Source organism: Xenopus laevis, chromosome 4L (assembly GCF_017654675.1).
Source record: "Xenopus laevis strain J_2021 chromosome 4L, Xenopus_laevis_v10.1, whole genome shotgun sequence".
Taxonomy (NCBI): Eukaryota; Metazoa; Chordata; class Amphibia; order Anura; family Pipidae; genus Xenopus; species Xenopus laevis.
The window spans coordinates 33,297,932-33,325,894 of NC_054377.1; the positions used below are offsets into that span (position 1 = coordinate 33,297,932).

Here is a 27,963-nt window from a genome sequence, read left to right on the forward strand (position 1 = left end):
GCATTGGAGGTTGACCTTGGTCCAGGCACCCAGGATTGGTTTCCGCAGGTCCCCAATCAGCAGCTCATTGTTGTCACCGAAGCAACGACAACATCATCTATATATGATGGGGCACCTTCTACAACATTGATGGGTGATTAGCAATTACCTTTTGGAACACCTTGCCAGGGTTACAAAGGGGTGCACAGGCTACAACAGCAGAGAGCAGTGGTGACAGATGAGGTGGTTCTGCTGAGTACTTCTTTCCTTTGAGCAGACAATAGCTTTTTTAACAAGGACAAAGCATGTATGAGCACATCACATCCTGTTCTTTCTGCTCAAATTGACATTAGCTGGCCTACAGAAGAAGGAGGAGGCAGTCTACAAAGAACTTGGTCAATTGCACCTCTTCTACATTGCTGCCTATATGCAGAGTTCCATGAGGGGTAATCTCCAGATAAAAACCATTAAAGCCAGAAATGATCACTGGGTGCAACCCTGCTAGACCCATGTTACAAGGAAAAGCTGTGGGTATTCCTTGTACCCAGTCAGAGAGAGAGGAAGGTGGGTAATTTCAGGGTGGTTTTATGCTGGAGACTGGTGGAGGCCTTCCTCCAGTATACCACTTCTAAAACTAAACTAAAACACTATATATGCATATACTGTATGTGTCAATATAATAATAGTATAAAGGTGTGGGTTGAGATTGTGGCTTCATTACAAAATGGAGATATATTGAAAAAGCAAATCTACTTAATCAATTATTTTTCTCAATGTACACAATTGAGGAGTAAGAATTTAGGACCAAAGTGATCATGGCTCAACATAAACAAGCTGTCTAAAGCTGACACAGGATTTGGTGCTGGTAAGGGACTCTGTCACAGGAAACTTTTCTTTTTATAAAAGACATGAATTAATAGCACTACTCCAACAGAATTCTGCAATGAAATCCGTTTCCTAAAAGAACAAAAAGATTATTTTATACTTAATTTTGAAATGTGATATGGTGCTAGTTGTGGTCTGAAAAACCTTGGTCACACTTTAATGCTGCTATACAAGTAGGAGTGACGTCACCCCCCCCATCTGACAGCCTATTAACAGAATAGAGGGTAACAAGATGACCTCTCTGACAAATGCATTACTAAAAATTATCTCAGTAGTAGTGGCAGATATGACGCCTCCTTCTGTTGCACAGAGTAGGATAAACAATAGCTAAACTGAAAGAGTTTGTTTGTGAAGTGCAGGCTCTTTCTGCAAGCACAGGATCAGACACAACGTCCTGCTTCTAGACATTTTCTCCTAAAACACTCCTGCTAATATTATATATTTTATTTTCTAATCCTATGTATTTCTATATTCTACCAATATCATGTTTGGAGCCTGATGACATACATAAGAGCTCACCAGTGGTTGATGTGACATCATTCTTCAATTCCAGAGAAGATGTAAGTTTATCAGTAAAAGAAGCTGTAACTCTTTGGATAGGAGTGGATGATGCTAGGGAGCCTGAAGTCAGAAAGGTACCAAGATGAACTAAGTACAGTAGTTAGGTCAGCTAATGGTGTACCAGATTTGCGGCGCTCACTAAAGGTGGTGAGAGAGAGTGAAAGTCCAGCTAGCTGAGCAGCTGAGGCTCTTGGCAGTCAGGCACCCAGATATATTGAGCTAGGACTAGGTAGAGTGTGCTCTGAAACAATTCTAGGCTGCAAGCAATTATTGCAACACAAGAGCTCACCAGTAGCTGATGTGACATGACTGTGCAATATCAGAGTAGTTGTAGGCAGCAGTAAAAGTAATTGTAATAACATGACTATGGTGTGTTGGTAAAGCTGGTAAAATGGAATGAAAGAATACTTTGTTTTCCCAATGGCAAGTACAAGAAATACAAGTAAATAAATAGATGCATCTCAGACAAAAAATACTGGGAGCTATGAAAAGCTGTGAAAAGTTGTGAATAGTTCAACCCATAAGGCTTCGCCTCTCTCATTCTCTTTCACAACTTTTTCCTTAAAACTATGTTTAAAATCATGGCTTAAAATCATACTTCTAATCCAGACCCATTAACTAAAGCTCTCCCATCTTACCGGCCAAGCTTTGTGTTAATAAACATACTAGGGATGCACCGAATCCAGGATTCAGTTCAGGATTCGGCCAGAATTTCGGCCTTTTTCAGAAGGATTTGGATTCGGTTGAATCCTTCTACCACCGTCCGCGAGGGAAATCGCATGACTTTGTGTCCCAAAACAAGGAAGTTAAGAAAATTTCCCCTTCCCACCCCTAATCTGCATATGCAAATTAGGGTTTGGTATTCGGCCAAATCTTTCACAAAGGATTCAGAGGTTCGGCCGAATCCAAAATAGTGGATTCGGTGCATCCCTAAAACATACATTTAACACAGGTATCAGTTATTATATTTCTAATATGTGACTATATTTTATCCACATCCATCTTTTCACCCCCATTTTCCCTTACTATACCCAGATCCTCATTTAGATCTTACACAAAACTTCTCGCTGCTCCCTCGCCTTTTGCCTAGTTTAAAATTTCCTTCAGCCTTCTAGCCACGTTCTCCTTAATCCCTTCTGCTAATAACTTTTTTCCCTAATTTTATGTAATCTAATTTTATGTAATCCTATGTATTTCTATATGGTGTTTGGAGCCTGACAACAATTATTACTATACAAGAGCTCACCAGTGGTTGATGTGACCTCATTCTTCAATTTCATAGAATCAGTAATAGAAGCTGTAACCTTTTGATCAAGATGTGTAGCTGTTAAAAATTAAAGAAAGGGGCAATTACTTTTGGATAGGAGTGGATGATGCCAGGGAGCCTGAAGTCAGAGAGGTACCAAGGTGAGCTAAGTACAGTAGTAAGTGGTAAAGTGGTAGGCCAGAATGTAAAGTTCACTAAAGGTAGTGAGAGATAGGGGTATATTTATCAAAGAGTGAAGTTAATAGTTCCGCCACTAGAGTGAATTTCCACCACTCTCCATTCATCTCTATGGGATTTTTATAGGTGTATTTATCAAAGGGTGAACTTTCACTTTTACCCATTGATAAATAGGCCTTTCAAAATCCCATAGAAATGAATTAAGAGCTGCGGAATTTCACTCTAGTGGCGGAACTTCACTCTTTGATAATTTTACCCCCATAGTGTTAGTCCAGCTAGCTGAGCAGCTAAGGGAAATCCATATTTTCTTGCAATAGTTTCTGCAATGATCTGTTCACTTAAGGTAGTGAGAGATAGTGTTAGTCCAGCTAGCTGAGCAGCTAAGGGAAATCCATATTTTCTTTCAATAGTTTCTGCAATGATCTACGTGCAAGTTTAGAAAGACAGCCGGAGTTTAGGGAGCTAAATGCAGGGCCGGATTTACATAGCGGGCACCCCTAGGCCCACTGCCGTTCGTCACCTGTGCCCCGCTTTATTCATGCAAATTTTCATAATTGGGACCTGAGCACTGTGGATTGGGCACGGGAAATTTACAAAATTATTGTATCTTCTGCGCATCCCCAGTGTTTTTGAACCAATGTGGGTGTGATTGGGCAGCATGCCCCCCCCTAAAATCCTGCCACCCTAGGCCCGGGCCTAGCTGGCCTTTCCACAAATCCGGGCCTGGCTAAATGTGTGGCTCAAGTCTTGGTGTAGGAAGGAAGGGTTTGGGTTCCTAGAGCACTGGGTTGATTTTTTCTTAGGGTACAACCTATACAGTCGGTGACGGATTGCACCTCAATGGAAGGGAGTCCACTGTGCTAGGGAAAGAATGGCTAAGAGTTTGGAGGAGTATTTAAACTAGGCAAGGGCGTAGGTGAGATAAAGAATTATGGGGAAGTTATGGAAGACGGGGCAGTGGGATTAGTTAAGGGGTCATGGGGGAGGAGTAAGGGGGGCATACCATTTACCAGCTTAGGAGGTCCCTCTGTTACAAGGAAAACAATTTAATATTACCTTAAGATATAATTCTCCACTAGGTAATACACATTAAAAAAGAAAAAGTAGTAACCTCCGCTGGCAAATGCACGAAGTTTGTCAGGTAAAATTGGAGACCTAAAATTAATTGCATGCTCTAAAAATGTTGATTTAACTGGTATCACGGACACCTGGTGGGATGAAACATGTGACCGGACTGTGAATTTAAATGGTAACACCGGTTTTATGAGGAACAGAGGTATTAAAAAGGGTGAAGGAGTGTGTTTGTATGTAAAGCCTGGATTAAAGCCATGCACTAAAGAAATAACCATTGCTGGCACTAGTGAGGGTGTGGAATCCCTCTGGGTAGAGATTTAGACTGGGCAAAAGGTTACAAAGAAAATTATCATTGGTGTATGCTATAAACCACCTCGTATAAGTGACGAGTATGAAGCCCAGCACTCTTACAAATAGAAGCAGTTTCACAACTAGGTCAAGTTATTACTATGAATGTCTTCAATTATCCAGACATTGACTGGGGTAATGGGGTTGCCAAGACAGAAAAGCTAGTAGGTTTGTAAATATGCTGAATGACAACTTTTTATTCCAGCTCGTTCAAGAACCTACTAGGAATAACTCTCTTTTGGATCTTGTAATAACTAATAATACTGAACTTATCTCTAGCATTTGTGTGGGTGAGCATTTGGGGAGTAGTGATCATAACATGGTCTCCTTTTGAGATTCTGTTGCAGAGACAACTTCAATAAGGGACTAAGGAAAACACTAAATTTCAGACGTGCAAACTTTGACAGTATAAGGGCATCTCTGCAACATATTAAGTGGAAAAAGCTTTTCACAGGGTTAAACAAAAAATGGGAAGTCTTTAAAATGCTGCTTAATAAATATACATGTCAATATTTTCCCCTTGTAAGCAAGGAACGTCGTTGCAAAGCAAAATCTTTTTGGTTCAAAAGAAGTGTTGATGTTGAGGTGGGTAAGAAAATATGTTTTTTTAAGGTTTTCAAGTTAGCTATCAGGCAAGCTAAAATCGATATGGAAAAGGATATTGCAGCACGCAGTAAAAAGAATTCTAAATTATTTTTTAAATATGTTAATAGTAAAAAAAATAAGCAGTAAGGGGTGAGACCCTTAATATCAGAAGGGGTCAGCTGGTTGATGAGAACAAAAAAAAAAAAGCTGAGATTCTGAACTCATATTTTTCGTCAGTCTATGAAAATGAGTCAGTTAATGAAGGTTTCCTTCTTAATAGTCCCAATTCTAGTAATACAACTAATGATGCATAGTTCACACATGAGGAAATTCCAAAGACACTAGAACATGTTAAGATAAACAAAGGTCTGGGGAAAGATGGTATTTCGCCAAGGGTACTTAGCGAGCTTAGCTCTGTGATTGCCAAACCTCTTTACTTATTTTTTTCAGGATTCCTTGAGGTCTGGCATGGTGCCGAGAGACTGGCGAATTGCTAATGTGGTGCCGCTATTCCAAAAAGGATCCCGTTCTCATGCCTCAAAACCATAGGTCAGTTAGTCTGACGTCAGTGGTAGGAAAGCTTTTCGAAGGGTTAATAAAGGATAAGATACTTGACTTCATAGCAAATCATAATACAATGAGTTTCTGCCAGCATTGTTTTATGCATAATAGATCTTGCCAGACTAACTTAATTTATTTTTATGAGAATGTGAGCAGGGACCTCGGTTCTGGGATGGCAGTGGATGTGATTTACTTAGACTTTGCTAAAGCATTTGATACAGTTCCACACAGAAGGTTACTGGTTAAATTAAGGAATATGCCCTGGAACATAGTATTTGTACCTGGATAGAGAACTGGCTAAAGGATAGACTACAAAGAGTGGTGGTAAATGGAACATTTTCTAATTGGACCAGTGTTGTTGTGGAGTACCTCAGGGCTCTGTACTAGGTCTTTGCTTTTCAATTGTTTATTAATGACCTGGAGGTGGGCATTGAAAGTACTGTTTCTATTTTTGCAGATGATACTAAATTGTGCAGAACTATAGATTCCAAGCAGGATGCTGCCACTTTGTGTGTTGGGAGTTTCCTTAAATGAGAATGATCTAGGGGGTTTTGTACTGTAGATAACATATTGTCTAATTCTGGGCAGTGTCATTCTGTGGCTACTAAAGCAAATAAAGTTCTGTCTTGCATAAAAAGGGCATTAACTCAAGGGATTAAAACATAATTATGCCTCTTTATAGGTCCCTGGTGAGGCCTCATCTGGAGTATGCAGTGCAGTTTTGGACTCCAGTCCTTAAAGGAGAAGGAAAGCTACACAGGCATTTTATTGCCAATAGATTAGCTGCAATAGTGCAAGCTAGAATGCTATATTTATTCTGTAGAATGTTTTACCATACCTTAGTAAAAAGCTCTAGAAACTCTCTGTTTGTTTAGAATAGGAGCTGCAGTATTAATGTGGTGTGACATCACTTCCTGCCTGAGTCTCTCCCTGCTCTGGGCTCAGATTACAGTAGAGAAGGGAGGGTAGGGGGGAGAGGAGCAAACTGAGCATGCTCTTGCCCAGGGCAATGAGGTTTAAGCTGAAGGCAGGAAGTCTGATACAGAAGCCCGTGAGTACACAATAGAAGGAAAGAAATGCAGTGTTTCTTTTGACAGGGGATTCAGAGCAACATTACTTTGGGGGTTTACTGGTATTTTTAGATGGACCTTTCTGATAAGGCTTACTTAGTTTTAACCTTTCCTTCTCCTTTAAGAGGGATATAAATAAGCTGGAGAGAGCGCAGAGATGTGCAACTAAACTGGTTAGATGGATGGAAGACTTAAATTGACTATCAAGGTTGGGGTTGTTTTCTCTGGAAAAAAGGCGCTTGAGGGGGGGACATGACTACACTTTACAAGTACATTAGAGGACAGTATAGACAAATAGCAGGGGACCTTTTTACCCATAAAGAGGATCACTGTACCAGAGGCCACCCTTTAAGAATAGAAGAAAAGAACTCTCTTGAAGCAACGTAGGTGGTTCTTCACAGTGAGGACAGTGAGGTTGTGGAATGCACCGCCACGCAATGTTGTGAGTCTGTTAATGCTTTTAAGAGTGGCTTGGATGATTTCTTGGACAGACATAGGGGTATATTTATCAAAAAGTGAAGTTCGAGATCACCACATTTCGCAAGAGTGAAATACCGCCTCTCTCCATTCATTTCTGTGGGATTTTTAAAGGCGTATTTATCAAAGGGCGAAAGTGAAAGTCAACCCTTTAAATACGCCTTTAAAAATCCCATAGAAATTAATGGAGAGAGGTGGTATTTCACTCTAGGGGACTGTGATGATCTCTAACTTTTTGATAAATATACCACATAATATCAAAGGCTATTTTGATACTAAACTCTATAGTTAGTATAGATATGGGTATATATAATTTATGTGAAGGTATGGAGGGTTGTGTGTATGGATGCTGGGTTTTCATTTGGAGGGGTTGAACTTGATGGACTTTTTTTTAACCTGATTTAACTCTGTAACTATGTAATAGTGGATAAACTGAAACATACAAACTCTTATACTTGTAACTGCCATAAGTTCTTCTATTAGTGTCAGTAATAATTAGTTGTCAGTGGTTCACCTTGTTTGATTTACAGTTTTTCCAGAGGATTGCAACAGCTATTCCATATTCCCATGTGGCAATGGTCTGAAAGAACACTAAATATTTATCCTACTGTCTACATTCACATCAAAATATCATTATAAATGGCAAAAAAGGTACACAATTTCAAATGTTTATAAATACAAATTTATGGAACCTGGAATGACAATTTCACACCTAAGTATCCAAAAGCGTGTGAATATGACGTACTTTTTATTGCAGTTTTACTCCCATGATGTTTCTGACTCCCAGTTTACTTTATTCCACCTTTGTGAATAACCCCCTTAGTTCCCACTAATAGAGATATAGTATCTTAGAAAATGTAATGAAAAATGCTTTGTAGTGTACAGATTCTGGTTATGAACCAAATACTAAGTAATTAGGCACATAAAAAGCAGCATGGAAAAGGAAATGTAATTCTATGCATTTTTGTACTGTTAACAGGACAATTTTTGAAGCTGGACAGTCCCAGAACATTCAGTTTAATAAAGTGTGCTCAGAAACAACTCTAGGCTACATTTATTACTCTACAATTATTGCTACACAAGAGCTCACCAGAGGCTGATTTGACATGACTGTGCAATTTCAGAGTAGTTTCACCAAGCTCAGTAGTATAAGTATCTGTAATCACATGAACATGGTGTCTAGGTGAAGCTGTCAAAAATAGAATATTTTTTTTTTTTAAATTGCAATTACTAAAAAATAAATAAAAGCATATCAGATACAACATTTTGGGAGCTGTGAAAAGCTGTGAAAAGTTCAACCCATAAGGCTTTACCCCTCCCATTCTCTTTAACAACTTCTTACTTAATACTAGGTTTATAATCATACTTAAAATCATACTTCTCACCCAGAGCCATTTACTCCAGTTATGACATCATAATGGCCAAGCTTGTGCATTAGTAAACATACATTTAACACAGATATCAATTGTTGTGTGTCTTATACGTGACTTATGGTCCTCACTGCCATATATTTTATCCCCATCCATCTTTCCACCCGCATTTTCCCTTACTATACCCAGATCCTAATATAACCTATCTTCCACAAAATGTCTAACTGCTTCTTCCCACTAGCCTAGTTTAAGATCTCCTTTAGCCTTCTAGCCACTCTCCCCCAAAGCACTCCTGGTAATTTATTAGTATTAGTTAATAAGTTTAGTTTAAGTGAAGATATGTATAGTTAGGCCACCTCTGCCTCTGCTGTCTGTACTGTCACCTCTATGTTGGAGAACTTCCTGCATCTGTTTGAGCAGAACTCAGAGCAAACCACACAAAATTGGGAGCATTAGATGTGGACCTCGGTCCAGGCACCCAGGATTGGTTTTCGCAGGTCCCCCATCAGCAACTCATTGTTGTCACAGATGCAGCAGCAACATCATCTATATATGGTGGAACATTTATGGGTGATCAGCAATTACTTTTTGGAACACCTTGCCAGGGTTACACAGGGCACTGATAGGCTACATCAGCAGAGAGCAGTGGCAACAGATGAAGTGGCTCTGCTGAGTACTTCTTTCCTTTGAGCAGACCACAGCTTTGATAGCAAGGAAAAAGCATGTATGAGCATATCACCCCCTGCTCTTTCTGTTCAAATGGACATTAGTGGGCCACAGAAGAATGGGAAGGCAGTCAAGAAAGAACTTGGTTGGTTGCACCAATTCTATATTGCTGCCTATATGCAGAGTTCCCTGAAGGGTGATCCCCAGATAAAATACATAAAAGCCAGAAATTATCACTGAGTGGCAACCCTGCTAGACCCATGGTACAAGGAAAAACTGGGGGTATTCCTTGTACACAGCCAGACAGAGAGGAAGGTGGGTAATTTCAGGATGGTTTTAAGCTCAAGACTGGTGGATGCCTTCCATATATGTACTTCAATATAATAATAATATAACGGTGTGGGTTGAGATTGTGGCTCCATTACAAAATGGAGACACACTGAAAAAGCAAATATACTTAATCAATTCTTTTTCTTAATGTACACAATTGAGGAGTCAGAGTTTTAGGACCAAAGTGCTCATGGCTCACCATAAACAAGCTGTCTAAAGCTGACACAGTATATGGTATTGGTAAGGGATTCTGTCACAGTTCACTCTTTTTTTATTATAAAAACTCATGAGTTAATAGCACTACTCCAACATAACCCTGCATTGAAATCAGTTTTCCAAAAGCAAAAATAGATTATTTTATATTTAATTTTGAAATCTGAAACCTTTAAGTCAGTGACCACAAAGCGAATGTGGGAACTGCTAAGCGAGTGCTTTTTCTTTTCTCTGTTTGGGGTAAACTGGTAGATACATTTAGTGCATTTATTTTCTTTTTGTGTTTTAGCCTGCGATAGTTTCTAAGGAGAACATTTTTTAAAAAGTTAATATGGGGTTGTTATTTTACTGCTGGTAGCAAACAGCATTTTATTCTCTCTTTCCCTCTGTCTGCTAATTAAGGGGGAGGAGTTAATCAGGTAAATTTTGATCAGGCTTTGTGTTCTGTGGTTTGAAACCTTTAAGTCTTTGACCACAAAGCGAGTGTTGCATGTGATCTAAGTGTTAAGCAGCGTTAAAAACCTTAAGGCGTTTAAAACCAAAAAGGCGTTTGTGAGGAATTGCATGTGGGAGACTGTAAGTATCCAGTGTAACTATGAGTGCAAGTGGGTTTGCTAGTATTACTCAGTGTGTGTCTTGTCACATGTATGTGGTGTTGGAGCAGCAGTTCCGTGCAGTATTTACATGTGAAAGATGTCGGTGGGTTTTCATCTTGGAATCTGAACTGCAGACTCTAAAGGGGGGGAACTTGCAGCACTGGTAGCAGTGTCAAATGTGGAGTTGAAAAGGAGGCTCGCAGAGCAACCACTGGCAGGGGCCAGAAGAATGGGGGAGGAGAAGGTGCAGTGGAAGCTAAGGGAGACAGGTTTGTTACAGTTACGAGGGGAAGTAGGGCACAGAAGGGTAGGGGACTGGTTCACAGCTTGTCCAAAACAGCAGATTCACCATTTTGGCTAGGGAGCAAAGCTCTGAACTGGAGTGTATGGAGCACACTGACTCTCAGAGCACCCTGGGAGGCAGTGGCTCTAATACGGGGGGGGAGGGTGCAAGGAAGGAAAGGCAGGTTATAGTTCTAGGGGACTCAATTATTAGAAAGGTGGATAGGGTAACCTGCCATAAGGACCTTTCATGCTGAAAAGTTTGCTGCTTGCCTGGTGCTAGGGTTCGGCATGTGGTGCAACGAGTGGTCCGATTATTGGGAGGGGATGGGGAAGACCCGGCGGTCTTGGTACACACAGGTACCAATAACAAAGTTAGAGGAGGTGGTGAAGTCCTCAAGACCGATTTAAAAAAAAAAAACTAAGAGTAAAGTTGAGGGTGAGGACTTCCGATGTAATTTTCTCAGAGATATTACCTGTGCTACGAGCAACGCTAAGAAGACAGCAGGAGTTTAGGGAGATGATTGCGTGGCTGAGAGATTGGTGTAGGGAGGAGGGATTTGGGCTCATTTCTCAGTCGACTACAGGGTATTTTTCTAGGGATGGGCTGCACCTCAATGATGATGGTGCAGAGGTTTTGGAAAATGGGGGATTTGGTTTGGGGTACTGTTAAGGATAGGGGAACCATATGTCATATGTTCAATATGGTACCAGTATTAAATGTATGTTTGCAAATGTAAGGAGTCTGACAGGTAAAATGGGAGAGCTGGAGGTGCCGGTGCCGGAGGGAAACTGTGATTAGTATGGTCGAAACATGGCTGAATGAGTCGCATGACTGGGCAGTTAATATCAGTGGCTATACTTTCTTTCGCAGGGACAGAGGCAATAGAAAAGGAGGAGGGGTATGTGTGTTTGTTAGGCAGGATTTAAAAGCTTACTGTATATAAAGGAGGAGGTTATGTTAGAAAATTAGGGGGGAGAAGTCTTATGGGTGGAGTTTTCACCGATTGTAAAGAGTCCAGCAAATTAATTGCAGGCGTATGCTATAGACCCCCTAATGTAAGTGAGGAGGAGGAGGCTAAGCTCCTGATACAAATAGAAAAGGCTGCTAGTTTGGGTAAAGTAATGATAATGGGGTATTTTAATTACCCAGATATTGACTGGAGCAACAGTACTGCCAGATCAGTTAATGGGAACAAGTTTATAAACTTGCTGCATGACAATTTCATGGCACAGGTTGTTGAGGAGCCTACCCAGAAAAAAATCTAGTGATCTCAAATTACCCAAAACTTATAGCAAATGTGCAAGTCATTGAACCCCTGGGTAATAGTGATCATAATGTTATATCATTTAATGTCTGGTAAAAAAAAACAAATATATACTGGGGCAACAAAAAACATGAATTTTGGAAAAGCTAATTTTAGTGCCTAGAGGGCTGCCCTACAGAGTAATGATTGGGGCATTAAGTTTTCAGCTAAAAGCACAGAACAGAAATGGTTGTCATTTAAAATTATATTAAATCATTGCTGCTCAAAATGTATTCCCTTAAGGAGTAAATGTAGAAGCTCTAAGAATCATCCTATGTGGCTTAATACAAAAGTAAAGAAGTTAATAGGAAAGAAGAGAAAGGCATTTAAAAGCTACAAATCTGTTGGGACAGAAGCTGCATTTAATGAATATAAAATGTAATAAATGTTGTAAATCAGTCCCCCGGAAGGCAAAAAAAGGAAAATGAAGAGTTAATTGCAGTGGAGGTGAAAACTAACCCTAAAAAGTTTTTTAAATATATTAATAGTAAAAAGATGAAGGTTGAGAGTGTTGCTCCATTAAATAATGGTACCAGTATGGTTGTAACAGAAAAGGCAAATGTGCTAAATCAGTTCTTTTCTTCAGTGTATACATTAGAGGAGTCTGAGTTCCCAGGTTCATTTTATAGCTGCACTAATGACTCAGCTCAATCTAGTCAGTGGCTGACTCAGGATATGATTCATAAAGCTTTAATAAAAATGTATGTAAACAAGGCTCCAGGGCCTGATGGCATACACCACCGGGTTCAAAGAGAGCTTAGTTCTATTTCTATTTCTGATTTTCTACGATTCGCTTTCATCCGGTATGGTGCCTATGGATTGGGGAAAAGCTGATGTTATTCCAATAATTATTTGAAGGCTTGTTAAGGGATTACATTCAAAAATTTGTCCTAGTCAATGGCAGCAATCAGCATGGCTTTATGAAGGATAGGTCATGTCAGACAAATTTGATTGCTTTTTATGATGAGGTAAGTAAGATGCTGGACAGTGGGGGGCAGTAGATGTGATCTATTTGGATTTTGCCAAAGCGTTTGATACCATGCACCACAAATGACTGCTTTCTAAACGAAGGTTTGTTGGGCTTAATGAAGTCGTTGGCACGTGGATAGGAAACTGGCTACAGGATGGGATACAAAGGGTGGTTGTTAATGGTAATTCTCTACTTGGAGTAAGGTTCTTAGTGGGGTCCCTCAGGGCTTGGTATTGGGTCCACTTTCATTTAACTTGTTCATTAATGACTTAGGGGAGGGTGTTGTAAGTAATGTATCAGTGTCACAAAAATACCCAGCTAAATTAATTCCATCCAGGATGTGGCATAATTGCAACAGGATCTTGACAAACTGGTAATTTGGGCAGCTAAGAGGCAAATTAGATTTGTTGATAAATGTTAAGTCATGCACCTGGGATGTAAACATATCCAAGCCACTTATACCCTTAATTGGACTGCACTAGGCAAATGGACATTGGAGTCCTTGTAGATGATAAACTTGGCTGTAGCAAGCAATGCCAGTCAGCAGCATCAAAGGCAAATAAGGTCTTGAGCTGTATTAAAAGGGGCATAGATTCACTGGAGGAGGGGGCCATTCTTCTACTTAATAGAGCACTGGTAAGGCCCCATCTAGAATATGCCGTACTGTTTCGGTCTCCAGTGCTCAAACAGGACATTATTGAATTAGAGAGGGTCCAGAAAAGCACAACTAAGCTTGTAAAAGGTATGGAAAATCGTAGCTATGAGGAAAGAGTGGTCAAATTGGCGATGTTCACTATGGAGAAGAGGTGCTTAAAAGAGAATTCTTCCCAAAAGTTATAAAACCCCTACTCCCCTACCCTACATGGACCCCTTCCCTCCTCCCCCCCCAGCCTAGCTGCTATTACTTATCCCTCCGTGCAGATTCTGTCCAGCGGAGTTCATGGGCGCCATCTTCTTCTCTTCGGTAATCTTCGGAATGAAGCCAGCGTTTCGGCATGCGTAGTTGGAGCACTTTTGCCCCGAAACTCACAAAAATTGCAGAAGCGCCAGTCTCATTCTGAAGATTACGGAATCGGCTGAAGATGGCGCCTGTGAACTCCGCTGGACAGAATCTGCACAGAGGGGTGAGTAAAGACTTGATGTGCTTGATGGCGTCATGCGCAGACGTTGCGCGTCAACGCTGCACGTTTTGACGCTGGCGTCATGCCGCTGCATCCAGATTGACACACTGGCGGCCAACGACCTTGTGGTTCCCCCTGGGCACCGCCATCTTGGGATGGACCCCGTCATGGATGGAGGCGCCGGATAGAGTTCCGGTTTGTGCTCCTTACAGTAGGGTAGGGGGGTAGGGGTTTTTTAACTTTAGGGTTTAGTTCTTCTTTAAGGAGTGATATGATAACTATGTATAAATATATAAGGGGATCATATAATAATCTCTCTAATGCTTTATTTACCAGTAGGTCTTTCCATCTGACACAAGGTCACCCATTCCAATTAGAAGAAAAGGGGTACCGTCTAAATATTCATATTTTTTACAGTGAGAGCTGTAAAGATGTGGAATTCTCTCCCTGAATCAGTCGTACAGGCTGATACATTAGATTTAAAAAGGGGTTAGATGGCTTTTTAGCAAGTGAGGGAATACAGGGTTATGGAAGGTAGCTCATAGTACAAGTTGATCCAGGGACTAGTCCAATTGCATTTTGGAGTCAGTAAGGATTTTTTTCCCCCTTTGAGGCAAACTGGAGAGGCTTCAGATGGATTTTTTTTGCCTTCCTCTGGATCAACTAGCAGTAAGGCAGGTTAAAATAGAGTTCAAAGGTTGAACTTGATGGACGTGTGTCTTTTTTCAACCTAACTTACTATGTTACTATGTATATTCTTAGTTTACCAGTGTCAGGAGTACCCGTTGGCACTCCCGTCTCCGGAGGTGTATAAATTAAGATGGCGGCACCCATGTTCCACGTGAGACATCACGCGCCCAGTTCGAACTTTGAAATTTCACGTGTTCCATGCCCGAATATAGGCATTGCTGAATTGTGTTCCTGGGTTTCCTAAATTCCTGTTATTGATATTCATGGACTTTTTGACCTTTGCTTGAACTCTGAACTTTGATCATTTGACAGTATATTCGGGCCATGGACCCCACTGAGGAAGCTACACCTGATGTTGGAAGAGCTCTCCATGGATTGGCGTCCTACATCGAATCGTATGAAGCTTAGCAGGTCCGCATTGGCAAGTATTGGACACTCTCCTTTCTCGGATGTGGTCCCACCTCCTCAGTCGCAGGAAATCCTCTAGTCGCAGATGCTTATCCTTCTGCAGCCTCATAAGCTGCTGAGCCACGCATTCCTCCACCTCCCCGCTATAATGGGGATCCTCAAGCCTGCAGAGGTTTCATAACTCAGTGTCTGATCCAGTTTGAGTTTCAACCCTCGCAGTACTCCAGCGAACACGCCAAGGTGGGGTATGTGATGTCACGTTTGGATGGTAAACTGCTTGAGTGGGCAACACCACTTTGGGAGAAGAATTCTCCTCTGACCTTTGATGCCAAGGCCTTCCACCCTGAACTTTTGGAAGACCTGATTGCTCTCACCATCAAGGTAGATACCCGACTTCAAGAGCACTAGTCCGATAAAGAAAGAAACAAAAAATTCCTGCTTGGTCTGGCTTCTCGCTTCTAGAGACCTCTCCTTCCCAATCCTGTGAATCCTCCTCCTGTAACTCCCGCTGAGGAAGCTATGCAGATCGGTCAGATGTGTCTCTCTGAACAAGAGAAGCTCCGGAGACATTTAGCTGTACTACGCCTATATTGTGGTGGAAAAGCCCATTTTGCCAATCGTTGTCCCCTGAAGTTGAGAGGATCCCCTAGCTCAGGTAAAACTAGGGAATTTTACCTGGATGGCATCAAGCCTTCGCCCCAAAAGAACTCTGTTGCCTTTACAGATTCGGCTACCTGACAGGTAGTCGATTCGGCTACCTGGCAGATGTGTCTGCCTTTCTTGATTCCAGGGCTGCAGGAAATTTCATTGATGTCGCCTTTGCCAAGTTCCTGTGAATTCCCTTATTCCCTCTAACAAGGGTTTTGGCAATTGACGATCGACCACTAACTTCGGAGATCGTCTCTGAGACAACAGGAGATCTTCCACTGACCCTCGGATCCCTCCATGAGGAGAAACTGTCTTTTCTTTTAATAGACTGTCCCTTGGCTCCTGTACTGTTGGGTCTACCCTGGCTCCATCTGCTTCTATTGACTGGTCTGCCAACCAGATATCGCATTGAAGCCCTTACTGTTAGAAGAACTGTTTACCCACTAAGTTCATTCGTCGGGTGTCCTTTGCTGCAGCGGACTTACAGGCTTTACTGATAGTGTACAATGACTTTGTGGAAGAAAAGAAGTATGCTGATATTCTCCCTCCTCATCGCTTTTATGATTGTCCCATCAAACTTCTTCCTGGTACCATACCCCCCAGAGGTCAGACCTCGAGGAGTGGCGACACTTCCTGTGACCATTTACACTGATCTTACACTTGGAATTCATCCAGACTCTCAAGAGACTGAACCCTTGTCAGGCTCGGTGGGCACTCTTCGTCTCACGATTCAACTTTGTTCTGACATACTGTGCTGGCTCAAGGAATCAGAAGGCAGATGCCTGATCTCGAAGCATTGTACTTGAGGGTCGCATCCGTGAAGATTAAGAATCAATTGTTCCCCCCACAAAGATCATTGCTTCCCTATTCCCACAACTGGCCAGCCAGATCTTATCTGTCCAGTCTTCTGCTCCGGCCGAAACCCCCATAGGCATGGTCTACAAATTCCGTATACCCATCCTTCAGCAAAGCCACTGTTCCAAACAAGCTGGACATCCAGGTGTCCAAAAGAGCTTTGAACTTGTTAATCATCTCCTTTGGTGGCCAACCCTTCGGAAGGATGTGAAAGACTCTGTGGCAGCCTGTGCTATTTGTGCTTCTTCAAAATCGACTCATTCTCGCCCTAGCGGGCTATTGCAACCTCTACCCATTCCTTCCCATCCTTGGACTCAATTAGCTATGGACTTTATTGTTGAACTACCACCTTCCAAAGGGAACACTGTAATATGGGTATTTATTGGCCACTTCAGTAAAATGGCACACTGTATCCCTCTTCATAAACCTTCTTCTGCCATTGAACTCTCTCAGTTGTTCATTCAGCATATCTTCCGACTTCATGTATTTTCAGCGGAGATTGTATTGGACCGAGGTTTCGAATTTGTGTCCAAGTTTTGGAGATGTTGTGTAAGTATCTGGGTATCACCCTCCAATTCACCATCAGTCTAATGGGGCAGCGGAAAGGGTAAACCAAGTGCTGGAACAGTTTTTGAGAAGTCATGTATGCCTCTGTCAGAATGATTGGGCCGATCTCCTTCCCTAGGCAAAGTTTTCTCATAACAACGCTTATCATGCCTCCACTGGTAGATCACCCTTTTTGATCGTGTATGGACAACATCCGTAAGCTTTCCCTCAAGACTTCCTCTTGTCCAATGTTCCAGCGGCCGATGTACACGCAGCCCACATGTTGGCCATTTAGTCGGCTACCAAAGCCAACTTGGAGAAAAGTTCCTTGTCCCACAAGAATTATGCTGATCAGAGATGGAAATCTTCTCCCTTATATAAAGTTGGGGATAAAGTGTGGCTTTCAACAAGAAACATTCGTCTCAAGATTACTTCCCCAAGTTGGGTCCAAAATTTGTTGGTCCATACTCCATTGTGGAGATTGTTAATCCCGTGGCTGTCAGACTTCATCTTCCCTCTGAGATGCGAATCCCTAATGTGTTTCATGTATCCCATGTGAAATCCTGTTTCTGTCTCCATGCATGGCCAACAAGAGTACAAAAGTGGAGAACAGTTTCTGAAGAAACCACAAAGTGGTGGTCCAGTGGCAGCCCCTGGGGGAGGGGTACTGTCTGGAGCGCCCGTTGGTGCTCCCGTCTCCGGCGGCGTCCAAATCAAGATGGCGGCGCCCATGTTACACGTGGGCTGAGGCCAGTGTCTTGACGCTGGCGTGATGACATCACGCAACCCCTTGCAAACTTTGAAATAAAAGGACTTTCAGGTCACGGGTTTGATGTAGGAATTGCTGAATCGTGTTCCTGGGTTTCCTAAATTCCTGTTATTGCTATTCTTGGACTTTTTGATCTTTGCCTGAACTCTGGACCAAAGTCCAGAGTTGCCGCCAGCCTTCTGAACTTGTGCCTGAAATCCTGACTATGCTTATTCTTGATCCCTTTATACCGCGTATTGGACTTTAACCCCTAAGCTTCTTGGTGCGGATAGGCCCCCTGACACCCTGGTGCTCTGAGCCACGTCAGTTGTGGTCTGAAAAACTCCAGGACTATGATACACGAAACACGTTAGGATATAACATGTTTGTGTAAATAAAGTATTTTGGATTTTACCGCTACCTGGAGTCCCGCTGAGTGCGTGCCTGTTGTATGCACTCATTGATTTGGAGTCTCCCCTTGCTGAGGTTTCGGGGCGCAGCCCCCGGGTCTCTGAAAAGGAGCGGTGAGTGACCCCCAGCGTTTGCACAAATTTATTTAATTTACCATCAAGCGGAGGGTTCGGGCCATGAGCACCCGAACCACATTGCTGATTTGGTGAGCTATTGGGGAATTGTCTTACAATAATTTAAATGAAAGTTGGCGTTTAAAATTGCCCAATAAGTGCATTATAATTGTGTACAGTTTTTCTAAAAAATACGTCCGATGACGTTCGAGCGCTCTAGTTTTTGTGGATTGTACTCTTTAATGTTGCTCTACAAATTGGAGTGATGTCACCCCTCCTTCCCCCCTCCCTGGACAGCCGATTAACAGAATAGAGGGTAACAAGATGAACGTCCCCTGTCACCTGCATTGCTAAAAATGATCCCATGCCCCACCTAGTGGCAGATATAAGAAGATCACTCAGTAGTAAAACAATTAAGCCCAACAATGCCTCTTTCTGTTACACAGAGTAGGAGAAACAATAATTTATCTGAAAGCAGTTCCTTTATGAAGTGCAGACTCTTTCTGCAAGCACAGGCACAATGACTTGAGATGGCTGCCTACAGGCAAACATAACAACAAAAAATAATGTATTTATTGGTTCAAGAAGAAAATTTTAAATTGTAGAATTATTTGCATAGTACACAGTGTAATTTAGTAACACAATCTATACCATAAAAATCAGGACAAAATCCCTCTTAAATGTTTAATCAAAATTAATGTGAACACAGGCCTGGATTCTGATGGAATATAGACTAGGGTACTTTGTGAGCTTAGTTTAGCTCTAGCCAGGACATTTTTTCCTTATTTTTACAGACTCGCTTCTATTAGGTATTGTCCTTTGGATTAGAGGAAATATTTAAATTGGAGGAAATATTTCAATATTAAAAAAAAAAAAAAGTTAAAATCTCAGCCTGGCAATTACAGGCCTGGTCTGCCAGATCTGACATCTTTTGCTGGCAAGATTTGAAGTTGAAGATTTTTTAAGGGATCACATTCAAGATTATATTCTGGAAAATTGTATTATAAGTAATAATCAGCGTGGCCTTATGAAGCATAGATCATTTCAAACAAAAGATAAGTGAATTTTGTTACCTGTGCAAATAACATTTTCACGATTGGTAAATATGTTTGCAAATCTGCACTAGAAATTCACCATGCATTGGTATGCACATGTATGTTTGCCCAGTTTCTGGTTATATGGTAATTAGGATGCAGGGCTTGTTTTCTTGCATACCAGATTGGGAGCTGTTTCAGACTCCAGATTGTGGAAGGATCTGGTCAGTGATGGCACTTTCTTTCTCTTATCAGTCTGTGCCCTCCTGAGGCACCAGCAGGGGCGATCCTGGCCCCTCTGCCGCCTGAGGCAGCAGCAGTTGCTGCTGCCCCCCCCCCCGGAAATTCGCTCTTAAAGTACCAGGAGCAGCATTTTTTCTGCCCCTGGTACCTAGTGGGGTGCTGCCGCCTGAGGCGACAGCCTCAACTTGCCTCATTGGCGAAGCACCCCTGGGCACCAGTAGTAGGGAAATCTGCTTACTTTACAGTCCCTGTGTGTTTTCACCTCTTATATTTCCTCTGGCTATTTTGTCTTCTTGAAGCTTAGTCACTTACACCATCTTTACGACACAGCTCTAGCATGATACCTTAGCAGCTCCTCTGACATTTACTGCAATATCTATGTTGCCTGTCCAGTTCTAGGTTTAACTTGTTGATTGGGTTCATATTGTGTAGGCTGGCTGTCTTTTACCTGAAAATATGTTCTTATATGCACAATTAAGGCAGAAATACTTTTTTGTGTATGATTTTGAGTTTCTGCCCAGGTGCTATAGCCTGCCTCCATAGCTCAAGTGATTGCTTTTCAAGCATCATTTGTTTATCTTTCTGGACCTAGAATCCTTCATGATAAACCAAGCATACCATTGTCACAAGGCTGCTATGTTCTGCCATCCAGCAGGGGCTCTGTTCCTTAGGCATTTGCTTTGTTTTGCCTTGGGATTATCGTCTCAGGATGGAAATTTTGTTCTGCTGTTTCTTTGTTAGTTGGTTCCTTGACACAGAAAATCTTACACTTTGAAAGTACTTTCTTACCCTGGGTAGGATTTAGGTGCCCCAGTCTCTGTTCTTTGGGAATTAGTTTTCTGTTAGTCAGAACAGAACTGATTACATTTGGAATCTGTCTCTGTTCTTTGGGAATTAGTTTTCTGTTAGTCAGAACAGAACTGATTACATTTGGAATCTGTGCCAACTTTCCATAGGGTTTATAGTACTTTATATACCCTGAGGCCATACCTATGAAGGGTCTGTTTTGGGGTTTTTCACTCCTACCATGTGTTTTTTTTCCATGTGCCATGTGATCTGCACTGAAACTAAGCATGCATGTGATGAATGATTCCTGGCGAGAAGGGGAGCAACTATTATACACTTTGATGGCGCAATCCACACGCTTGTCTTGATATCTCTGGATGTGTCAAGCTGGACTCACTTTCTCAGGTGTTGCCTTTGGCAATATGTAATACTGTTTTTTCCACATTCTGGCAGTTTGTGCCCACCTCTCACACACTATATAGTATAAAGTCTGTACTGTAGCATTTTATCCTTATAGAATTTCCTATTTCTGGGGCTTTCACCTAGAGTCTTTTGTTACGGTCACTTTAATAAGTTGCATGATTGTGGGCTCTTTGCATTGTCATGGCATTACAGGTTCCTGTTCAGGTTCCTAAAAGAGTAGCTTGCTATATCCTGGGGAATCTTGACATGGAGTTTGTCAAGGGAAAAATAAAGATTGCTTCATACTTACTGTGATCTTCCTACCCTGGATGAACTCCATGTCAGTAAGGCCTATACCTTTTCTGGAAGCTTTATAAGCTGCACAAAGACGACGGTAGGAAGGTGGGGTTGGTTTTTTTAATATTTGGGAGGGTCCTCCTGATGGGAGCAGGGGGGGAGGGACTATCCCGGTGAATACGGACATGGAGTTCTGCTAAGAAAGAAGGATTACAGTAAGTATGACACAGTCTTCCTTTTTCTATAGTGAGGACTGTGAAGTTGTAGAATTCTCACCCATATACATTAAATAGTTTAACAAAGGGTTGGATGCCTTTTTAGAAAATTAGAAAATACTAAGTAACTTTTTCCTGAACCAACAAGTATAATATTGGTTAGGCAAGCCATCTTAGTTCATTTTGCCTGATCCTGTGCTTTCAGAAAGAGCCTGCACATCATGATGGAATTGCTTTTAAGCAGGCTATTGTTTCTCAAATGTAATCTAACTGGATTTTTACTATTGAGTGCTATTCTCATATCTACCAGTGAACTGTTATTTTATGTTAAGAAGATGTTATCTTGTTACATTCCCATTGTTCTGTTGTTGGCTGCTGGGGGTGGGACGGAGGTAATATCACGCCAACTTGCAGTGCAGCAGTAAAAAAAAAGTGACTGAAGTTTATCAATACACAAGTCACAAGGGGGCAATGGGAAACTGACAACATGTCTAGACCCATGTCAGATGTCAAAATTAAATATTAAAAAAATCTGTTTGCTCTTTTGAAAAACAGATTTCAATGCAGAAGTCTGCTGGAGCAACAACTGATGCGTTTTAAAAAAAACGAAATGTGTTCAAACTTTCTATAACCTGGGTGTTGCCACAAAATGGGTGTGGTCAAAACGCACTGCAGATCTTTTTTAATCCCTCATTTTTTAGCTAAAGTTAGGTTTAATCATTTTTTAGAATCTAGTTAAAACTCTTTTTTTACATCTTATCTCCCACGTCTCATCAGGTACAATTTTAAAACATCCTAAATATGAATTTACATATGCATGCTTGTATAGAGAATGCATGACTCCAAAATCAAAATAGTGCATATGAACTATCTTTGTAGTTACTTCAGCTACTGCAAAATCAACACACGCATTTTATGTGGGGTAAAGCCATGTCATTATGTGCAAGGGTAAAACATCTTAAATATGAATTTTAGTGGTCTTCTGAACAATTTGATGCCAAGTATACAGAAGATTACCAAAGTATTTAGCATGTAGAGACTATAAAATCAAAACAATGCAAATGAATTCAACTACTGCAAAAACTACTTATTTACTGTATTTTTGTGAGTAGAAACAAATTCACCCCAGAAAATAAATATTTTTGGAAAGAACACACTAAGCCTAATCCTAAATGAGTAAATGTACCTTTACAATCAACATTGCCAGACTACAAAGCATTGTTAAACTTAGTAGTTATAAAAGATTAAACATGGTAAATATTAATGACAGGGGTCTTTTAAACAATTTGCTGACCAGTATGTATTGGCTAAACACAACCACTGTATGTGGCAGGTACACACTACCTTATGGGTGTAATTTACAAGGCTTATATGTGAACTACTGCAAACATATGCTGCCTGTTCTATAGTATGTGCAGTAAAGCTGCAAAAAATGAAACATACCCCATTCTGAAAATGTTGGTGCCCATTATGAATAGATTTACCAAAATAAGTGGTATGTAGAACGAACCAAAAAATAAAATTTTGTGCAACGTTTTCATTGGAACGAAGTAAAAAAAAATAACATAGAATGCAATAATGCATGTGAGAGGAAAACCATGTAGTAAACTCTTGCTTTTCCTTGGTCTTCAATTCAAACTGTTTTGTTTAAGATTATTGTTCTGATAGAAAATGTATTAATTTCCATATAAATTTAATCCAGAATGGATGGCATTTAGTATATGATATCACCACTCTTTGGTCATGTGATCTGTGCAAGTTACAATTTGCATAGGTGAACATTATGTTTGATTGTAAGTTTTAAGCAGTGTTGTATAAACCTCCAGGGCCAGAACTAGATGCATTCTGTGCCAGGTCAAGAGGGAAGGGTGTTCAAAGCAAGTACCTCACTGCCACACATGGCACAACCTTCACACACACTCCATGCCCTCTTCTACAAGCCACCACAATACACACAATGCACAATACATTACATTGGTGACAGGGCAGATTTGGTGCTCTGGACTTACATAAGTGCCAAACCTAGGGGAATACAAGCAGAAAAGATATGTGCCCAGTTCCCCTGGGGCAATTCTCCCCAAGTAATGGCGCCGAAACGTTGAAATAAATACTAATAGATTGTTTACACTATAAAGTCCTCAGAGTGCGGTTTTTGGGTATATTTATATGAGAAAATTTTTTGACCAGCACCCAGGCATTTTTGACATTTGTCGTGAGTGCACCAGGTTGGACTAATAATAATAATAATAATAATAATCCAATAAAGCCATGGTCTCATGCACGCCGGTTAATCACTTTATTTTAACTTTGTTCGCCGAATTTCTTTACAAAAAAACATTAACATTTCGGCTCATGGTCTTTGTCAAAAAGCATTACCATGTTTAAAATCAATGAAATGACACAATTTAAAAAACGAATAAATAAGACATTTTAGCCGATTGTGCAAAACAGGTGGAACAATATAATTTGACTTATTATGCTGACCATAAAGTTTACAGATGGTTAAGTGGTGAGAAAACACAAAACACTGGGCCTCATTTATCAACACTGGGCAAATTTGCCATGGGCAGTTACCTATACCAACCAATCAGTGATTAGCTTTTTAAAGCCAGCTGCAAGTAGAACAATGAATGCTGCCGTTTGATTGGTTGTCGTGGGTTACTGCCCATGGGCAAATTTGCCCAGTGTTGATAAATGAACCCCACTGTATCCAAGAAAAATGTGAGGACCTCCAATAATAAAGAAACAAATATATAAATAGTAGAAAAATGTATTATAACGCATTTCGTGCCTATCGGGGCAATTACTCATAGGCTAAATGGCACACCCCTGTACACATGTTATAAAGGGGCTATAGCCAATCACAAGGTTGCAAACACATGTTACCACTCTGTTACAATTTGTGAAGTTCCACCTAGTGGTTAGAAAGCTAATTGTTACATACATGCACAAAAATACAAAAATACAAAAAGATACACCTCAACAAAAAACCAAAAAACCAAACAATAAAAAAAATTAAAAATTAAAAGTTGCAATGCAATTATATTTTGATCAGGTTTTCCCAGTGTATATTTTTTTCTCATATATACGGATATAGTATATTAAGTATATTTGGTACATATCCGACACATAGATTAGCCTTCATTGAAGAACAGACCTTAGTTAAGGAAAATATTTAATAAAATATGTATAGTTTGAGAAATGAAGTGTTCGGGGAGAACAGTAGTTCCTCCAAAAAAAACACGTGACATCAAAGTCACTATTTAGACAAAGGGGTTTCCTACTTTCTAAAAAGAATAGCCACTTGGTTTGCAAGCGGAGTAGTTTAGGCAAAACGTCTCCCCCTCGTTTTCCCCTTACCACTGTATCAATTCCTAAGACAGACAATTTGGCGATATCTCCCCCATTACACTCTTAGAAATGCTTTGCTACTTGGGAATCTCTATGTCCCTTCCTAATATCCAAAATATGCTCTCTAATACGGTTTTTCAATGGGCGAGAGGTTTGACCTACATATTGGATATTAGAGACCTTACATTCTAGAAGATAAACTACAAATGATTATTGCAATTGATATACCATCTAATGATGTATTCACGTCCAGTGAGAAAACACAACCCTTCAGATCCTATACACGCCGCCACAAGAATAGATGTTGGCAAGCTAATCCTTCCCAAACTGTAGATACTAGCTCTGGAGATTCAGATCCTGACGAGGGCAATTCTCAGGTTACATCACACAGTGGAATTACAACCGATAAGGGGCAAGCTCACATTCTCAGCACTCTCAGCATCAGACCCCCAATCTCTCCCCGAGAAAGCCAAGGAAAAGATATCCAACGAGGAGGGGCAAAAAGAGGCAGACCTCGGAGACTTTAATTGCTCCAGTATTTAACTTGTCAAACCATATACGTTCAGAAGGAGAAGCAAAACTGCTCCAGAAGGGGTTAACTTTTGTATCAACTATGAAATTTGATAGATTTCGGTGGGATGTTGACTTGTTTTGCTTTATCTGACAACTGAATTTAAGAGATCACTTTGGCAATAGGGAGGTTACTGGAGATGAAATTCGTGAGAACTTGAGACTTGAATGTGATTTTTGCCTTCCAACTCAGAACGCTGCAGTTAAATTGTTTAAAAATGCTATGGATAAAGAGATTGATTCCATTTGCGCTAGTTCAATAAGCAATTTTAATAACCTATCTAGAGCTGAAATAGAAGCTCTTTCCACATTATGTAATGATCCCTCTTTGGTGATACACCCTGCAGATAAAGGGGGCGGAATTGTCTTGTTGAACTATATCGATTATCGAAAGGAAATTTTAACACAACTGGCAGACACTAATATAATTATTCCTTTTGTATTTAACATGCTACATAACATACAGAACCTTATACCTAATACTCACTTGAAATATAATCTGATGTATATAGAGTGGGAATGGTAGTCGAACCGGAAACAACTGAAAGCAAATAAAATAAAAAGACTAATCAGCTCATTGTGTTATAGGTAAGTTAAAAGGATCTTTATGCAGAATATTTAATCGGTGCAATTCAGGAAAATACTAGGCCAGGTGGCTGTGTAGATACACCCAGACAGGCACTCAGAAAGCAATAGTGTTCTTATGCAAGCAACAAAATAGCAGGGCTACATAAAAATTACACTGGGAAACCATTAACCCTTTAAGTGCCAGAACACTATGATTTTGCTATGCTGCTTGTTACTAGTAACAATGGCACAGCAAAGCTGAAACATAAAATCCAGGGGCAGGTACTTTTATCACTGTATATACTGAATATACTACCACTGCAATGTTCCCTCTAATTCCTTCTCAGCTATGTGGGCAAAAAAACTTTGTGCTCATGTCACAATTAATACAAAATGTTGTTATTCGACACAAAATTCTTTGTGCTCACCACAATTTGTGTGTACACTGGCCTCAAAATTTGTGTGCGCACACACCTTAGACGGAACATTGTACCACTAGTACTTAAAGGATTTAATGACAAGTATATCTTGGTAAATTCCCACAGGCAGCAGCAAACCCAGTGCAATCCCCCCTTACCTTTTGTCTTCTACCTTGTGGCCCTCCTTTTATAAACTCATAGTCAATATGCTGTGCTCAAACTAAAGGATACATGATATGCATCATACTATTACCCAGCATGTTAAAGCAGTACATTGTGTTAGCCCAAGTCTTTTAGGAGGACAACCAGGGTGACAGCACCCGAAAAAAATGTGACATGGCAAAGGGTTACTTGGCATGGGATGTGGCACTGCAGACATGCTACAAGACTAACAAAATAAGATCATATCTTTTACAGCCATAACTCACAGAATCCCAGTGACAACTTTTAAAAGATATCAAATACCACTAAATCTTTAAGGTTTTTTTTTTCAAAAGCAACTGGTTTGACAACCTTATTAATAGCCACAAATAAAGTTTTCACTTAATCCCTGTAATGCTCACCACCATATGCTGCATAACCGGACTTAAGTGTTTTTTAAATTGATTACTATCAACATTGTTACTTGGGGTCTTCCTATGTGGGTTTTAAATGGGTTGCGGTAGAAATTAAAGCAAGAATAATTACATGAGGGAAGCTACAGAATATTAAAAGTGGCAAATGAGAAACAGGAGTCAGGCCTGCATATACATGCCGATCAATTCTAGAGAGCAAAGAAGGGGAATAAAGACTACAAAAGACACAAACAGTCTCACCAATATAGAGTATGTTTCCAAGAATCAGGTACAGTGGTAAAGCCATGCTGTCTTTAGGGTATTCCAGCTTTGCTGTCTGTATTTAGTAATGGTTGTGGTGTCTTATCAGATGTATTCATTGCGACCACTCCCAAGCTGGCTTACAGAGATAAGAACTTAACTAATTATAACATAACCACACAGCTGCATCTAGACAAAGTCACATACAGAGTTCCTGCAAAAAAGACACGTCCATATGTTGAGTTCAACCATTTATATATATATAACCCCCCCCCCATCTGCTTCAGGGGGGATTCCTTCCTGACCAGTCCCTGGTTTAACCTTATACTAAGAGCTTATTTCGAAACCCTTTATTTTCTCACTTGCTAAAAAGCTATCCAACCCAATGAAGCTATCTTATGTATCTGCCAGAACTAATTTAGGGAGAGAATTCCACAATGTCACAGCTCTCACTGCAGAAAACGTTTTGAGCAGTGTGATTATACATCCTTTCTTATAATCAGAATAAATGCCCTCATGCCTGCTGGAAGGACCTACTTGTAAATAAAGCATTAGAGAGTTTATTATATGGCCTCCTTATATATTTATACATAGGTAGTTATCACATCTCCCGTTATATGTGTCTCTTCTCCAGTGCAAACAACCAAATTTGGCCAGTCTTTCTTAAAAACTGATAATTTCCATACCCTTTCTGTGCCCCTTTTGGGTGGGTCTTGAAAGATAGACTCCTGTATTGTATACTCTGAAGAAAAACACAGAATAAGCACATTTGCCTTTTCTGTATCCTTTATAACAGGCATGTCCAAAGTTAGGCCCGGGGGCCAAATGCGGCCCATTTTCAAATTTACACTGGCCCTCAGCCTCCATAATGAAATTAATAATAATGCGGCCCACCAGCACAGTGCAATCAGGAATCACGTAGCCGTAGCAGTAGACACGTACTGGCACATGACGCGCCGCTTCACATACTTCTTTAGGGCTGAAGGTGTCAATAGATATACTGACG

The 27,963-nt window shown here is 40.7% G+C and overlaps 1 protein-coding gene across 15 annotated transcripts in view; it reads right to left on the reverse strand.

Moving 5' to 3' along the window:
- LOC108713975 overlaps window positions 1–27,171 on the reverse strand; it is a 54,203-nt gene extending 27,032 nt beyond the window's left edge. For 6 of the 15 annotated variants that reach the window (XM_041590107.1, XM_041590105.1, XM_041590096.1 and 3 more), the window contains exons 1-5: window positions 26,958–27,171; window positions 25,644–25,697; window positions 8,075–8,173; window positions 2,672–2,749; window positions 1,384–1,485 (exon numbers count right to left, since the gene is read on the reverse strand). In XM_041590107.1, the coding sequence (XP_041446041.1) occupies window positions 1,384–1,485; window positions 2,672–2,749; window positions 8,075–8,173; window positions 25,644–25,697; window positions 26,958–27,003 (379 nt within the window). In that variant the 5' untranslated portion in view covers window positions 27,004–27,171. The remainder of the gene's footprint in view (window positions 1–1,383; window positions 1,486–2,671; window positions 2,750–8,074; window positions 8,174–25,643; window positions 25,698–26,957) is intronic. The other 9 variants (XM_041590103.1, XM_041590100.1, XM_041590095.1 and 6 more) reach the window with 8 other exon arrangements.
- Between the last annotated feature and the right edge of the window lie 792 nt (window positions 27,172–27,963).